This window comes from Strix uralensis, chromosome 5, assembly GCF_047716275.1.
Source record: "Strix uralensis isolate ZFMK-TIS-50842 chromosome 5, bStrUra1, whole genome shotgun sequence".
NCBI lineage: Eukaryota > Metazoa > Chordata > Aves > Strigiformes > Strigidae > Strix > Strix uralensis.
Genome location: NC_133976.1, coordinates 78,208,471 through 78,224,827, shown reverse-complemented (window position 1 = coordinate 78,224,827; position 16,357 = coordinate 78,208,471). Strand labels below are relative to the sequence as shown.

Sequence of the window (16,357 nt, the reverse complement as noted above, 5' to 3'; positions counted from 1 at the left end):
TCACTGGGAGGAACACCACACTTTGAACTGAACATCCCTGGCACAATGCATATTGGAAAAAGCACTAAGAGCATTTCCCAATCAATGTAGTCGTATTTTTCACACCCAGTTAGAAGAAATGGAAACCTGTGGTAAATAATGCTGCTTTGCACAAGTCCAATTACCTTAAATGATAAATCGCCTAATTATTTTGGCTCTAGAGTCTTTCCCAAGTTCTTTATCCTTTTCTTTGTAGTCACTGTCTGCAGAACAAGAGCATTTGACTGTTACTAATTAGTGAGAGAGAAAGATGCAGGACGTTTAGTAAATTCACTTTCCTTTAAATCCATCTTACAGTTGTTTTTCCCTATCATGTAAGAAAAAAAAAGTAATAATTTATTTAAAAGCTGCTCTGCTGGAAGAAATTTTTTCTCCATGACTACTCTATGATATTAAAACAGTCAGCTTTTATTTTTTACATTCTCCAGAATGCCGAACGATTCAAGGCTCAGCAAGGTTAGATTAACGCCTTGAAATTATCTGTAAGGTTCTCTACTTATCAGGCTATTAAATCTTCATTCCTGACTGCACAAAATCTTCTTCATATCATATCCTGAGTGCGTACGAACTTGATGCATCTTGAAAACAAATTCCAAAAAGCAAAAGCTCTTAAAAGCATTTTGTTCCAGCTCACAATACAATGACTTTCTGACATCTTGTTACTTCCTTGTTCCTTCATTTAGATCAACAGCAGCAAGGGGCTGTGGATAATTGCCCACTGTTCAGAACTTTTTCACTTCTCAATTTTCTCCTTTAAATGTGAAGTGTAACTAGGAGTACTGAGAAAACTATTAAAGTTTATTCAAAGTTTCTATTGCACCAGAAGATCAAAATCATTTTAACGCATTCCTTCTTTTAACCTGAGGCTTGTTAAACATTGTGTATTTTTTTCTCACACTTATTAACAGAAACTCTTCTGAAATTCAATTTTTATTTAAGATGCTTGTAAAATCAAAACGTTTTACATATAAAATGACTAATTTGTTGAATTCTGAAAGCACAGATCTCATACAGGTGGAAAGTACTGAGTCAACAGTACTAAAGATTGAATTCTTCTGCTTGCACAACATGCCCTAATGCACTATGCCTCAGTGGCAGCCAGGAAGGATAATTCCTAGGACTGAGGAAGTAACTGAGTTTTCAGTCTCATTACATCTGAGACCTGACTAAGGAAACTGCACAATTTGGTATCAGTTATTATGAGTCTTCATTCAAGCACCTATTTATCCACTCAGTGTTGGCTAGGAACTAACAGTCCAGTCCGTACAAGCTATGGGGTGTTTCTAGTGGATAAAAGTTGCCAGCTTCGCTGATCGAGGCCCTGAATGCCTATCTCAGCATCTGCTACAGCAGTGAAATTCCACTTCTGATCATCCCACTTCCATAGAAAGCATTTTGGGGCACTGACCAAAACATTCAAAATGTAACTAGTTACACTGAGGTGCAAGTTTTTTGGTTTCTCTAAAGAATTTGATTTTGGAAAGGATCCACAACCTGTCTTCTGAAAACCAGACATCAAATCAGCTGGCAATATTAATGAAAAATTGGTATAATCCAGTTCTTTGAGACAGTAAAATCTATTAACTGGTATGAAATGGAACAATCCTCAAATAGCATATGTTTCCTACTTTTCTTTGTGTTTTCCTGGCTACTCCTTCTGCACCAGTCTTGTTATCTGGTTAAGTAAGGAAATGTTCACTCCTGTCACTGGAAGACCACTAGTTTCTATAGCAAGGGCACACCCAGAAATATTTTTCTTTCTTTCTTTCTTTCGTTCTTTCTTTCTTTCTTTCTTTCTTTCTTTCTTTCTTTCTTTCTTTCTTTCTTTCAGGGGAAGCATAACATGAAGCAGGACAAACAATACAAAAGCCATCTCATGCTGATTAAAAGTAACACACAAACACATTGTTAGAAATGGAAATAATTTAAATACGTATGTGCTGCCAGGGTGGTAGAGAAGGAAAAAAAAAGGCAGGGGGTGGGGGGTGGGGGGGAGGGGGGAGGAGGTCACAAGAAGTTCATTCTACCAAGAACTGCTTTACATAATCATGAAATGCAAACTAGTTTCCATTCCTTCTGGCACAGGCTCATTCAGCCTTCACTTTGAATGCTTATTGACAAATAAATGGACTGGTTACTTCCTATTAATGCTACCTAATTTATGTACATACCTGGAGGAAAAATTCCATTTTGACCTCACATTCATACAAACTAAGATCATTTTTAAGCTCTAAATGTGTCGAATACAAGTTTAATTTCTTCTTGGTTGCTGCTGGGGATTTGCTGTTTCTTAACAAATTAGGCATGTGTTCTCCTCAGCTCAGCTTTCGCACCTTATGCATATAATATGTGCAATCAGGAATCTGTGCTGAACTTTCAGATGAAAGACCTTCTTTTCTTCAGCCATGATTCATTCTCTCCCTCCTCCTCTCTCTCATATGCAGGCATGTGCACACACACATGACTTGTTGGTCGGTTTTGGTTTATGAGCTGTTCCCCAATACCTCTCCTTCTCTTACTCTGCCCATGAAAAGTCCTTACCAAGAAAGTGGTAATTGTTTTCACAAATCTCAAGAATCACTATTGTCCTGACCAGGGAAAGTGCTATTAAAGCAAGATTTTATCCCCGAGTCTTGAAGGCATCTCAAAAGTAGACAGGTCAGTGAAGATCCCCACAGCAGATGAGGATGCCAGGGCTGGACCAACGTCTTCATCCCCTGAAGAATCTGCTTGTCAATCTGGGGACGTGGAGGGATCTAATTCCAAATGGATGATAACTAACATAGACCTTAAAAATGCTTCTTGGTTTAGTTTAGTGTTTAATATTCCCCAGGAGCCAAGCTTCTGCCTAATGAATGCAATTGGTTACTAACGCTGAGACACAGTGTGGGGTCCTGACACAGATGTCCAAGGCTACTCTCTCTCATTTGTAAGTTGTTTTAGAGCCAGATGGTTTGGCTTCTCTGATTTCTTGCATCTGAGGTTGTGCCGATGGCTGGCTGTCCTCCCTTTCATTGCCAGGTATTTATAATTCAACAGCACATACCTTATGGAAAACCTTTTGGTGCCTAACTTCCATGAAAAAAACCCCAATATATATATAGCATAGTACCTTCTGGACTTGACCCCTGCTTCACACAGAAGAAACTCCTGAGTGCTAGACAGACTGCCATCCAAAGATCAGGCACTTAAACCCATAAAGGGCATTCCCATTCCCAAGAAGTCATGGCATGTGCACCTCTCTTCCTGCCATACGTAACTCCTCTGGCACGACTGGTGAGAGTATGTCCCTCCCAAAGTCGTGGAGGAGGGTGGTGATATTTACTGTAGTTTGAGCTTACCTCCTTACTCACTTCTGCAAGGCTCAACTGCCCAGTGCAATACTTGATCTACCAATTCTACCTGGAACTGTGCTCCACCCTGCAAATAATGTTACCTATATGTAGCTTAAAAAGTTAACACTGATACTAGTAGTTAGCACTGATACTGATACTGGTATGAATTTGGTTTTCTCTGTCCCTGAAGGGAGCATGTTGATTGCCATATAATGTCCAGAGTGGTACACAGCAGCAGTTGGGATATGAATCCTGAAGAAAACTGTAACCAGTTTCCTACTCAGCAGTGATATTTTTCCTTAGATTAAAAGCAAATATGATTTTTCCCTCCATAAAAGCCTCATATGGAGTGAGGGGGAAGGAACAGAAAGACAGGGAAGATGCATCCTTCCCTTTACTTCCTCTTTAAACAAATCTGTCTAATCGCATTTAAAGTACTGTATTATTAACATCTTCACCATTAAATGTTCCATGTCACTAGAAGAATTTATTCTTTAACATGAAGCCTGTAGCAGTGATAGTGGGTCAATTATTATGAGGATGGCAAAATATCAGGAAAATTCAGGGGTGAAAATGAGTATCTGTCTAGCATACATTACCTGAGACTCAGTTTTGCTCAAGAATAGCAATAAGGCAGAGTCACTGAACAACATGTGATATTGCAAGCAAAAGATAAATTAGTCTTCATGGGCAAGTGACTGATAAGCTTGAACTGAACAAATGGAAAAATAAAAGTGGGTTGTTTTTTTTTTTCCTTTGGTGAAGAGGGGTAAATGAACCCTGCAATGTCAACAACAACAAAAAGTTCCTTGAAATATGGGCACATTAATCATCCCAATAACACCTCATTCCAGGCCACATAGAATCACCAGTTCTCAGCTGTTGAATGGATTTCCCCAGGAAAGAAGGAAGGTTCTTTTTCATACACAGGTTGTCTTTTTGGTAGGGTTCCTGGAAAAGTCAAGGGAGGAGGACAATGCCAAGACACCACTGGGGATTAAAACACTGATTTTGTTCCTATAAGCTAAAAGTAGACTTTTCAAAAAAGCAAAGCCAAAACATTCTTCAAAGACACCGTGGACACACTTACCAGCTGATCGACTCAACTCTTTCCATATTATAAATAACCTGACTCTCCAGGAAGTGCTTATCTTTTTAAAAGCTACCTGTGGAGAGCAGAGACCTGTAGATACAGTGTAAGAACTACAAATATACAGTAAACAAAAAGAATTGCTCCTGGCTGGTCACACTCTTCCTGCTTGCCCATGCTCCTGCCAAAGGATGACTCTGGCCGCCTGCAAACCACAGCTTCTGTAAAGCGGGAGCAAGCAACAGGGATCTTCCAGGAAGGCCTCCAGGACTCTGGCTGGTGCTGTGAGGGTGCCTAGGGCAGAAGGCAACCTGTGCAAAGAGATACCTGTTAAGGCTTGCACAGTGAGCAAACTGAGCCCCAGCTTTCCTGTCTAAGTGCTTCCCCTCAGCATCAAGGAACAGGCTTGTGGCAGTGGCTGAACACAAGGCAGGCTTGAGCTCAAGAGCTTTCTCAGGCTACCTCTCCTTACACAGCAGAGAAACAAGTCAGTAAAGAGACCAAAGCCCCGAGTCTCAGAGGTCCTTAAGGTGTTGAGAGTTAAGAAGAGTTAGGAACCAAAATAACCTCTGCCCAAGAAAAGTGACTTTGGGTCTCTCGAGGCCAAGGCCTGCATTCAAATCAGTAGATTCTAGATTCTAAGAGAAGGGGAGAAATGCAGGGAAGGGCTTATTGTCTTCTTCTAACTTAGCAATCTTCAACCTGTATGTACAGAAGCACCATAAGACAAAGATAATTAACTGATTTCAGACACTAAGCAATTGTATGAAGAACTGCAGAAATACAACCTAACAGCATTTAGTCTCTACATGTTTAAAAGCATCTTTTCATTTGTAAACAACAAAACTGATTGCTGACAGCTGACATTCGTGAATGATGTGAGGCTCTGCAACATCTTCTTAAACAAATAAAGAAATCAAAGAGGGCAATTTCCTTCAACAGAATAAACAGCAACACCATACAATATGGCTTGTGCTTACTGGTTTTGTATGTTTTGTGTGTGTATGTGTATGCATGTGTAACAGCAACTCTCTTCTGTGGACTTTTTTCTGCAAACTATTTATAATTCAGTTTCCCTTGATAAATGCAAGCCTCCACCGTCAGCAATATTTGCTTAGTGAAGCTTAGTCTCTGTAGTTGCAAGCTTCTGAGAGCACAGTGCCATGAGATACTGCATGAAAGGGACCAAACTCATGCAAATTGTTGTGGTAATTCCCTGACAGTGCCATCTCTCTGACTTTCACCTCTCATTTTCACTAATGCTCAGAGAAAGCAGTCTGTGCTACCAAGGAGATTCTCTGCATAAAGAGCTTAAAAATCTAAAGCACTCAATCAGGCAGAGACACCATAAAAATGGTCCTACCTCTCACTGCTCTCTGGGAATTTTATGAGAAGGAAAAATTTTGAAATGGCAAAATCACTTTACAATAAGACATCTCTGTTAGACTGCAGGAGCTCTTCAATGTGAAGAACAGAATCATAAGCCAGTGTAAAATAGTATGACTCCACTCAAGTCAATGATGACATGCCAAGTTACCCCAGATAAGCAACTGCCACACCCAGTATGTTTGATAAATTACAGTGCTAAAGTTGTAAATCATAAAGGAGGAGATTCTGTATCAGTCCAGTTCAACCCAGCCAATTCACAACTGCCCACACACAGCAGTTCAAATGGAATTAAACCGTGCCTTTTCATAAATGAAACTACGGATTGCAATGAACTTGGGCTGGCATCATTCAATATTATCGACATGAAGGAATACAGTTGAAACATAGTCTGGTCAACTTTTTCAATTAGACATACTGAAAATATTCCAAGGCCCTAGAGCAATAGAAAAGCAAATATTTATGGGAACAGGAAGATTTCTTTCCATTAAAGAAAAAACCTCCAAATCTCCATTTAAATAGTGAAAGAGTATGGCAGGACTTTGAAGTTTCTTTACACTTTATGGGCTCTAGCCAGTGGTGAAAAAGTTGGTAGGTCACACTAGCACTGAATAGTTACACTACTGCGTTGTGTGGACAGGAAATCGGATGGAGTAGAGACATGATGGGGCTTATCCTGATCTTAATTACTTTCCATATTGATGTTTCTAAGTATCATAACAAGCATTGATAAATAAGAGCTGTACATGGCATTTTAAAAAAAGAATGGAAAACCCAGTTGGTCTTGCAGTCTTCAATTAATGTTTTACAGTACTAGTTACCATTTCATTTATTTATTAGTCCTGACTCCTGTGCTCTCCTTCAACTTTGTCAGAGGTCCTAAAAGCATTCCTAGGCATTAGCAGCAAGGAGGAGTGAGCTTCTATTCTGTCCTTCACCAGTTGTCTTCCGGCTAGCACAGAGCCCCTGCAGCCTTGCCTATCAGTGCAGCAACACGTGCCTTGGGTTCTGTAACTAGCACGAGGCCTTTAATGCAACCTTTTGTTGTGGTGCTTCAAGTAATGAGAAGCTTATGTAGATACGAGCTAAAAACCAAAACTTGTAAGTACCAAGTCTTCCCATTTGTTAATGCAAGACACGGTTGGGTTGCCTATTACTGAGAATGTGCAGTAAATTATACCTGAAGCTGAGATTAGAATTCAGGGTGCTCCTTGCTACAGATTTCTCTATGCTTGGCACCTTCAAGTATGCATTTCTTTATTAGATGGAGGCAGAAGAGTTCATTCTTATACCTCTTTTGCCCTCCTTAGCTGCCCCAAAGCATACTTGCTTTTCTTCCCTCAAGAAAATGACCTAATTTCAGTGGTTTAACCCGATCTGTTTACTCTGCAACAGATCAGGAGCACATACATAGCCACTTACCACATTTCACCTAAGGGCAACAAATAAGTTCTTATGAGAAGTTAACTTGATCACCCATGTTTTTGCAATCTATTTTGTACCACTACTCTTCCTGTCTAAAACTGTGCAGTCCTGTAAAACAAACAAAAAAATCATTTATAATTGTGAATGACTCAGGCTTGGAAAGAGGGGGAAGGGAGGGAGAGAGAGAGACATTTAAATGCTAAAATGGGAAGAGAGGTAAGAAAGAGAGACCTCATATTAAGGGAATCCCCAGCATGGAAGATGTGGTTTAGGAGAAAACACACAGAGCAGCTCACAGTGCAGTGGGGCTCAGAAGCAAGTGTCCATCTGCTCAGAACAAATGCATGCTGCAGGCATGCTACACTTTTGCTATGCACACACACACAAAAATAAATAAAAATCAACTTGCTTTTACAACAAAATAATCAGTAACAAGTGCAAAAACTGTTAATAAATATATGTTTTCCAAAGGGCTCTGTAACAACTCCACACAGGGATCGTTTTTGACTGAAATGGGAGGGTGAAGATCACAGGTGTATTCCTTCTCACCTGGTTAATGTGGATAAAAACATCTCTTTCACAACTGTATAGCCCATAACAGTTTAGGGATGCTTAGCTCCAAACTCTGTAAAAATAATCTGGTCTTGAAATAGCAACCTTTCCCCTTGCTTCCCCTATCCTCTTTTACTGGTATATACCAGACTAGTTTCTCAACTGATGCATATCATCATACCTGTAACTAATACTGAACATGTTGTGCCAGTTTACAACCTTCTGAAGATCTGACCCCTCTCTACTGTCCTGGAAACAGATCTGTGGTCTCTGCAGAAAGTAATATTCTTTTATACACACACAGATGTAGGCGTCCTGCCCCCACTAGCTCATATTTAACTCCCTTTTCATCTTGTTTATTTTGTCTTCACTGTATCAAAGCAAGCTGCACACCCAGCAACAAGCCTGCAGCAAATAGGTGCATCTTATTTTCAGTGGATGGCCCTTCACAGGGCACATACAACACCCCCGATGGATTAATGAATAGGGCCAGGTCAGAATCTCTACAGTTTTAATTTCAGTTCATCTGTTAGAGGAATTATGCTCAAACTTGTCTTTCCCAGTGCAGTTGGAGCAGACACAGGGATTCACAGGTACAATGGGAAGATGCAGTGTGTAGTGACAGTAGTCACCACTCAGTACCCTGTCTCTCTGCTTCCCCAGAGATGACGAAGAGCTGTGCACTCCCTTCCCCTACACCCCAAAGATCCAGACAGAGGTGAGAAGGGCAATAACCTGTGTGTCCGGCCCTCTACAATAGCCGATGATAGAGGTTTCTCCTGCTTGCCAGACTCTGAAATGGGCCAGGTGCCTCTTCTCACTTTAAGGAAAAGAGACATCATCAAGCCTCCACACTGAACCGTCAGCCAAGAGAAGACCTGAAAAGTCCTTTTAGTGAAAGGATGAGGAAGATCCAGGAGGTAAAAAAAAAGGCAACAACCCATGAGTCGATCCAGGTGCTGTTGTCTGAGGATACTTGCCTGGAAGTGCCACCTCTACAGCGTGGTGGAGAGAGGCAGAGAGGTCTCCCAAGACAGCTCTGAGACAAACCTGGCAAAACACAACTCAGCAGTACAACACAGTCAGTTGGACCTGCCTCTCCTCTGGGCCCCGGACTCCCAGCACAGCACTGGGGCTAGACCACTTCCAGCACCTAACCTCGTATTTCTGCACCACACTGCAGCAGCTTGCACCAGGCTACTACAGGGATCTCTTACACAGCAGCGCCTTGGCTTTCTCCTTCCCCTTCATGCTGTTCCATTCTGCTAAGGTACCCACTGTGCAAGCAAGACAGATGAAGAGCAGAGCAAACCCAGGGGTATCCTCAAGTGCCACCCAAATACTGCTGTATGCCCAGATGGACCGACCTTGCTCTTCTTACTGGCTATCACAAGGTCACTGTGCTTTGAGTTTTCAACTGGTATGCCAAAAACTCTGGAATGGCACCTGTCATTTATAGCACCTTTGCTCAGATGGCTCTCACATGTCTTTATATACTTTAGTAAATGAGTATATAAATCACTCTGTCCACCACCAAAGCACAGCCACCTCTGGGATGATACACCGCAGCTGCTGTAAAATCAGACCGCAGTTCTACACCATAGAGTAGGGCAATAAAACATGCTGCATGAGGCAACAGAAATGGTTGGAGGAAGGAAGGGGGATGTGGTGGAGAGAATTTTGTAGTTATAATTACCTGAGTATAAATTTGGCTGAAGAGGGCACCGTGTTTAACACTTGCATATCTGCAAATCAAAGCAGTCTTCCACCACCTGTCAGAACAACCTGACTGTAACATCATCCATGTTTTGGCCTTCTAAAACCCTTCCTTTCTGAAAATTGCAAAGCACCTTTATAAGAGCAAAGCTGATGTGCTGAGCACAAGCAATAATCAAATTTCTTAGCAACTGACTTGATACTAACCGTGAGCCTGTAGCTGCTATGCCCCCTCCCTTCCTCTCCCTTGCATGACAACTGAACACAGCATCTATATATTCCCAGTTTTAAAATAGCTTCTGCTCCGTAACTTGCAAACCGTTCACATAGATCTTATTTTCTAGGCTAAAAGTAGTTAATTACAGTCACTAAGGGGACTGAACTGCTGCACCTTTTTCCTTATTCTGGGATGGGCTCCTTGAGCAGTGCATTGCCCTCCTTCAAATCATGAACTGTTTATAATAGGAAATCTTTTGAAGGCTGGGACTGCACAGATTAGATCTATGAATTTTCTGGTATCAAGGACAGCAGATAAATAGTTTTCATTCTCTCCCTCTTCTCCTTGGCCATATAGCCACATATGCATCATCTAAAGCTAAACGTGAAAACTAGTAAAGTATGGGGAAGTGATCTGAAAGGTACTGCCAATCAATATATGACATGGGACAGCATTGTTTGGGATGAGGCCATCAGTCTGGGTTGAGGCACCACGCAGACTGTGTACAGTGCTGATCTGCAAAACCAATTCATTTCATTTGAGTGCCATCTCTCTACACCAAGTTTTAACTTCTCTGCCACAAGCGTCCCTAGCTCCACCACCTCTCCTAGATACTGCAAAAGCTGAAATTATTAGCAAAATATTCCTCTTAGAGCACCAAAAGAGTCAAGCATTATGTATTTGAATTGGATTATTATTGAAACACTATGAATAGTGAGTGACAGCTCAGAGAAACCATATACAACATAGGGTCTATCTAGTTCTCCAGCTTGGATCAGGAGCACACTCACATACAAGTCTCTTGCACTGGTTCACACTGCAGTCTCCAAGTGCACAGCAAGGGCTCCTTTACCTGAAACTAAACCAGAAGATTGGTCCAACTGCTGAGGGGAATTTGGTACACAGAGCCAGACTCGAACTAACCCAAAATAAACTCCTGAGGTGTGTACAGTGTGCACCCAACAGTCCTCACTACCAACTGTGCTAGATGATGAATATGTGTCTATGGGAGCACACTACTTGGTAACGTAGACACAGCCATATACATGGTCTCCCTACATAAAATCTCTGTACGGAATTGGCCAGTTAAGGACTGCTTGCAGTCAGCTTTCTATGCAATCACATGGAAAAGTTTACTAATTCATATCCTGTCTACAGACGGATATGAATGACATCGTGTACCTATCACATTGGGTACCTCTCCCAGCAATTTCACTTTGGTGTCTTAGGCTATCAGTTTTCAGGAACTGCTGAGGAGATGAACCGTATTTTCCTTGGGGCTGCATAATAGTGGTTTCTATGCGCAACTCTGCCACCAGTATTAACCAGTAAACTGCTAATACTCCAGGCCAAGTTGCACCTTCACATCTTTGCAGGACTTAAGGAAGTCAGTTGAACTAACCAGACACAAGGGCATAATTAGATCTGCCGTATTTGAATGAAACAAGTAAATACGCTCCAGCTGGAGTGTTTGAGAGCTAATAACCTCAGAATATAACCCAAGCCCTATATGTTAGAACATCACACATCAACAGTCTCATTGTACTGAGTTAACTCACACCAGAGGTATGAAGCATGCACCAAGAAAAGCTCTGTGGATCAGATTGCGCAGTCCTAACCTCCACTGCTGTCATCCGTATGCACCCTCAGAGAAAATGCAACCTTAGACGGACAACCACCATGCTCAGAACCTCATCATGCAAGACAAAAGACGACATTTTCTGTGCACACAAATCCTGGCTTTTATGCTTGCACAAGCAAAAGGAGGGAAATGGTAGCTTTTGAACGGGCACACTTTGCATAGTCAAGAATTTTCTATTACCAGCAAAGCAGAAAATTATACAACTCTTTTCTTGTTCTGTAAGTACAACACAGAGTATGGAATGCCTAAAAAGTATGAAACTCCTAAAACTGTGTAGTTTAGGCTTTCAGCATGCAAATCCAGCAGCTAAAATCCTGCAAGACAGCCATGCCTGGTGTCATTTTATTCCTGTTAGCCTCGTGATCCATTATAAAAGCATTCATGAAAAGAAAAAGACCCTTGATCTGAATTCTCATAACTTGTGCAGAGAGTGTAGGGTGGAAGAATGGCTGCTGCATGGTCTGCTAGATATACAAAATATTGTCAACATTTATCCAGAAAACATACATGCCCTTGGTAAATACAGATAGTGAAGGAGAAGTAATTTGAACACAGTATAAGAAAATTAGATATTGTGATTTTTTTTTAAAGCATACACATATATTCTGCTGCTGAAGAAAAAAAAAAAAGAAGTATGACCATTTAAAGCAAAACTTTGCAGTTGATAGTTTGTAAGAATGCTGTTTATCTCCTTACAAAGATCAGTAAATAAAACTGACCACAAAAAAAATAAAAATCTGGACAAGAGGGAAAAAATAGAAATATGTAGTTTGTCTGGTGACAGCTGGTTTATTTCAATAATGTAAAATATTTTGTAAAGGTTAAGCTTTCACCATGGCACAAGGTCTCTGGGCCATCTCTTCAGTTGCTGTAAAGTGACACTAACAGTTTCCAAAAAAAGCCTAAACAGTATAGATTAATTTTGAATTTTTGGTGGAAAATATTAATAAAATGTTGATATATGCATACATAACTAAGACAAAGAGGGGTCTTGCAGGTGCCACAGTGGTATGACGACCTTCATGTTGCCTTGCTCCTTGCATGAAGCTCCACACCAGCACATCATACTCACATGTTTTGCTGAGAACTCATCAACCTCCTGAAGCACCTTCTCCTGGCACTCTGGGTTGGTGGCTAGCAAGTACGTGGCAAAGGACAGTGTGCTAGTGGTGGTCTCATACCCAGCGATCAGGAACAGGAAAGCCTGGCCTGCTATCTCATCCTCTGTTAACGACTTCTGAACCTTTTCAGATGGGGCTCTGCCAGCAAGAGGTGACTCGTTCTGTCTGGAAGCAGCAGATGGACTGATCACATCAAAACACCCGGCTGCCAGGGAGTCAGCTGAGTCGCGGGAGTCGAGCATCCACTGAAGAAAATCTCTGCGTCTCTGCAGAATACAGGATGAGAAGAAGAACAAAGAATGGGTTACAAAGCAGTGCCTTTACTCATGGGGGATGGAAGGAGAGAGCTGTTTCCTATTTATACTGCCCACTTGGCTCCCACAGAATGGCCACCAGCCTTTCACCAAACAAGGAGACTTTATGAATCAGCTGGAAGTGCCATCACTAAAAGCCAGTCACTGCTTTCTTTCCAGCAGGATGAGACTGATCTGCCCCCAATACATAACAGGTACAGGTTTTCACAGAGGATTGCTAATGGCCAGCTCCATACAGAGTTTCTTTTATCCTCAGGGTGAGTTCTTGGCATTTGATGGAGGTAAGGGGATTGACATAGTCAATGTACTGTCCCACATGCACCTGCCAAGTGGAGGTGGCACAACCCATGCTTGGAGAGGTTGGTCCATCTGCTTGGAGGCACCATCCTCATTTGTTCACATGGTCCAAAGCATGAAAGTCATCATCTAGGTTTAGGGTTGCATCTACAATAATATCTATACCAGCTTAACAAGACAGGACTAGAAACTGATCTCAGTAAACTGGTGTATCTTTTTATGAGAAAGTACAGTTATGAACATTTGTACCAACATAGGGGTTCTTTTTTTTAACATATTTGCAGAAATGCATTACACCTGTTTGGGTGGCTTGTCTTTGCAAACTGCCCACTGAATGATTCTACTGTTATGAAAACTGCTTTCTTTCACACTAGTTTCTGACAGAAAAACTCTAATAAACAGACCTATGGACAAGAGTGAGTTGACTCCAAACCAGTCTGGACAGCAAGCTTGATTAGGCTTTGAAATATAACCCAAAAGGTTTGAATTGACTTTTGGGAGCGGGCATAATAGAATTGTGCTGAACCTAAGCCATAAGGCTATGTGATTGATTTTCAATTCCTCAAATACCAACAGAATACATGATAGCTCAAGGACTTAGAAGTGACTGCAGTGCCAGAACATGACAACTTGTGCAGTGGGATGCACAAAAGAAGGGACCAAGTCTTTCTTCAAAAGAAAAAAATGCTGTAAAGCTGCATTTATCTGTTAAAAAGAAATCATTTGAATGGTTTCTTGGATTTGATGATTGAGAGATAAAGTAGAAAAAGGAAAAGCCAAATAAAAGGACAGGCAAACAAGATAAGAGTAAGGGAGGACTAATTAATTATAAATGTCAAAGGACTTAATCAGATATTTTTTTTTTTCACATGACATGGGAAAAGAGAGCAGTGAGACAACAAAAGAGGAGAAATACTTAGCCTCCTGTGCTTAGCTCTGCTGCCAACAAACTGTTCTGACCTATCCTACAGACAGAGAGAAATGACTATTTTGAGGTTTGAGTAATACAAGGGATTGGCACACTACCTCTTTAACAGCTCCTTCCCTCCACCCCACAGAAACTTTTCATTTTGCACGTGTTCATTACAAACCTTGTACTCACGACCATAGTGCATCTTGCACCCTGGTACACCCAGGAATCAACGCTCCAGATAGTAGCCAGTGCCAATCACTGCATGCTGAAGGCCTCTACAAATTGGCCAGTCAAACTGCATCATCTCCAAGGCACGGGATACATGCTTTTCCCCCAGTAAGTGAAGGCATACAAAGCAACAGTATACACATTGTGCTCAGTGAATGAGCTCCAGCTCTGAAAATACTTCCTTGTGCCTAGATTTAGGCCCAATTTCCATATTCAGACTGGCCATGCTTCCTTGGTCTCTCGTTTCTAATACAGTCAAAAGCTGCAACTGCCCTGTCACAGTCGTCTTCCTCCAGCATGATAGGATACCTCGTTTATGTTCTTCTAGACTGGAGGAAACAAGACTTCATGCATACTTCAGCTGTGCATAGCTAAAAATCTCATTTAACTTTTCCAGAAAGGGCTTTATTCACATTCTGTGAGTCCATGTATTGCACAACTCAGAGTCCAACTCTTTGGCACAGACTACGCTTCAGGGATTTTCCTGGTACATATATTTGTGTTAGGCCATTTTTAAAATAAAATAACCCCAAAACAGTCCAATTCCAGTGTGTTCATTAGTGTGTGGATAAATTAGTCCAGTATAGTAATGAACTGGATCTGTAGAGAAAGTCCCTTTTAACCATAAGACTAGTCATCATCACCTAAACTATCTTTATAACATAAAAATGTATAATTACATTCATATTCACTGGAGTTGTAACACTGTAACATACTATAATTCAAATGGTATAAAATTTGGTATGGTTCTGCATTCATCCTTCTTTAGCCGTGAATTTTCTTGTAAACAAACCCATTGTTCTCTGAGGGTTTGCAGTTCCCAGTCATGAGCTCTTAGCTGAGTCTGGTCTTATATTTAGACAATACAATCTCTGGAGATCCTATAAGATGTTTCTCCAGCCTTAGACAAAATCAGGTCCCGGCCTTACACAAAGCATCTGGTTATTGCTGTGATAGTAAAGTAATAATCATAATGACTAGTGAATAAAATTTCATTCATGAGAATTTTTGCTGAAAGCAAACTTAATGAATGCTAGCATAAGTGAATATTCCCAAGAATGTGCTCTGAAATGCCTCTGTGGCCATTTTGAGGAGCTCTTTTTATTACTCACATAATATATTTGGTTAGGAATTTAAAAGCTTGTCTTGTTGCAGAATCTGTTTATAAGGTCACAGTATTGAGAAACAACCAGATATCTTATCTGTGCCATGTAATTTGCTCACAGGTGAGCAGGGGTTGCTAAGAGCAATGGCTTCATAAACAATCCTTACAAAAACAACATTAATTTGTAAAAACCATTTGAATAATAGTGGGGGGAAAAAAGCATAGAATTAGAGAGATGCAAGGTTTTTCTAATATAATTCTACACAGTGGAAGCAGCTATATTTTAGTAAAGCTTCTCTTCCTTATGGTTCATTCTACTTCACTTTAGGTGTCAGTATAGAATGCAACATAAAAAATCATCATCAACCCAAGCAAGAGAAAAGATTTCCAGGGTTATAACCACTCACAATGAAACATGTTTTTCTTCCGCACCATCAAGATGGAAAAATCACTCTGACTCAAAAACCTAACAATGGCAATAGAGGCAAACAGTAGCATAAAACCAAATATAATTGGATTGTTAAGTGCTGGAAATGAGGAAAAGGTATCTCATGAAAATTCACAGAGATTTTCTCCAGTTGACAGCAGAAAAAAAAAAAAAAAAAGGCAGTTTTATCAGTTTGACAACAGACCAGGTACTGACAGTGTCACTGCACAAAACCATTCTCTGGTCATCACATACAGCTGCTGGCTTCCTTTTTCTATCGGGGACATTTGTTTGATTTTCCTCACAAAAAAAGCAGAAGCCCATAATAGCCTCTATCCTGTCCTCTGACACTTGCATAGTTATGTTACAATGGCCTCAGAAACAAGTTCCCACTTCAAAAGAACGGCGTGCCAATGAGACAGAGTCTTGTTTTGCCCCCGTACAACACAGAACCTATCATTAAGCCAATGAAAATTGAATGGATAGCTGTTATTTGAAAAAAATCTAATTTGAATGCAGTATGGGACAGGGTGCATGTCTAACTTGGTGG

At 40.8% G+C, this 16,357-nt stretch overlaps 1 protein-coding gene across 5 annotated transcripts in view; it reads right to left on the bottom strand.

Annotated features, from left to right (window-relative positions):
* TBXAS1 (thromboxane A synthase 1) overlaps positions 1-16,357 on the bottom strand; it is a 232,164-nt gene that overhangs the window by 57,435 nt on the left and 158,372 nt on the right. For all 5 annotated transcript variants that reach the window (XM_074871842.1, XM_074871843.1, XM_074871844.1 and 2 more), the window contains one exon: positions 12,475-12,789. In XM_074871842.1, coding sequence (XP_074727943.1) covers positions 12,475-12,789 — 315 coding nt within the window. The remainder of the gene's footprint in view (positions 1-12,474; positions 12,790-16,357) is intronic.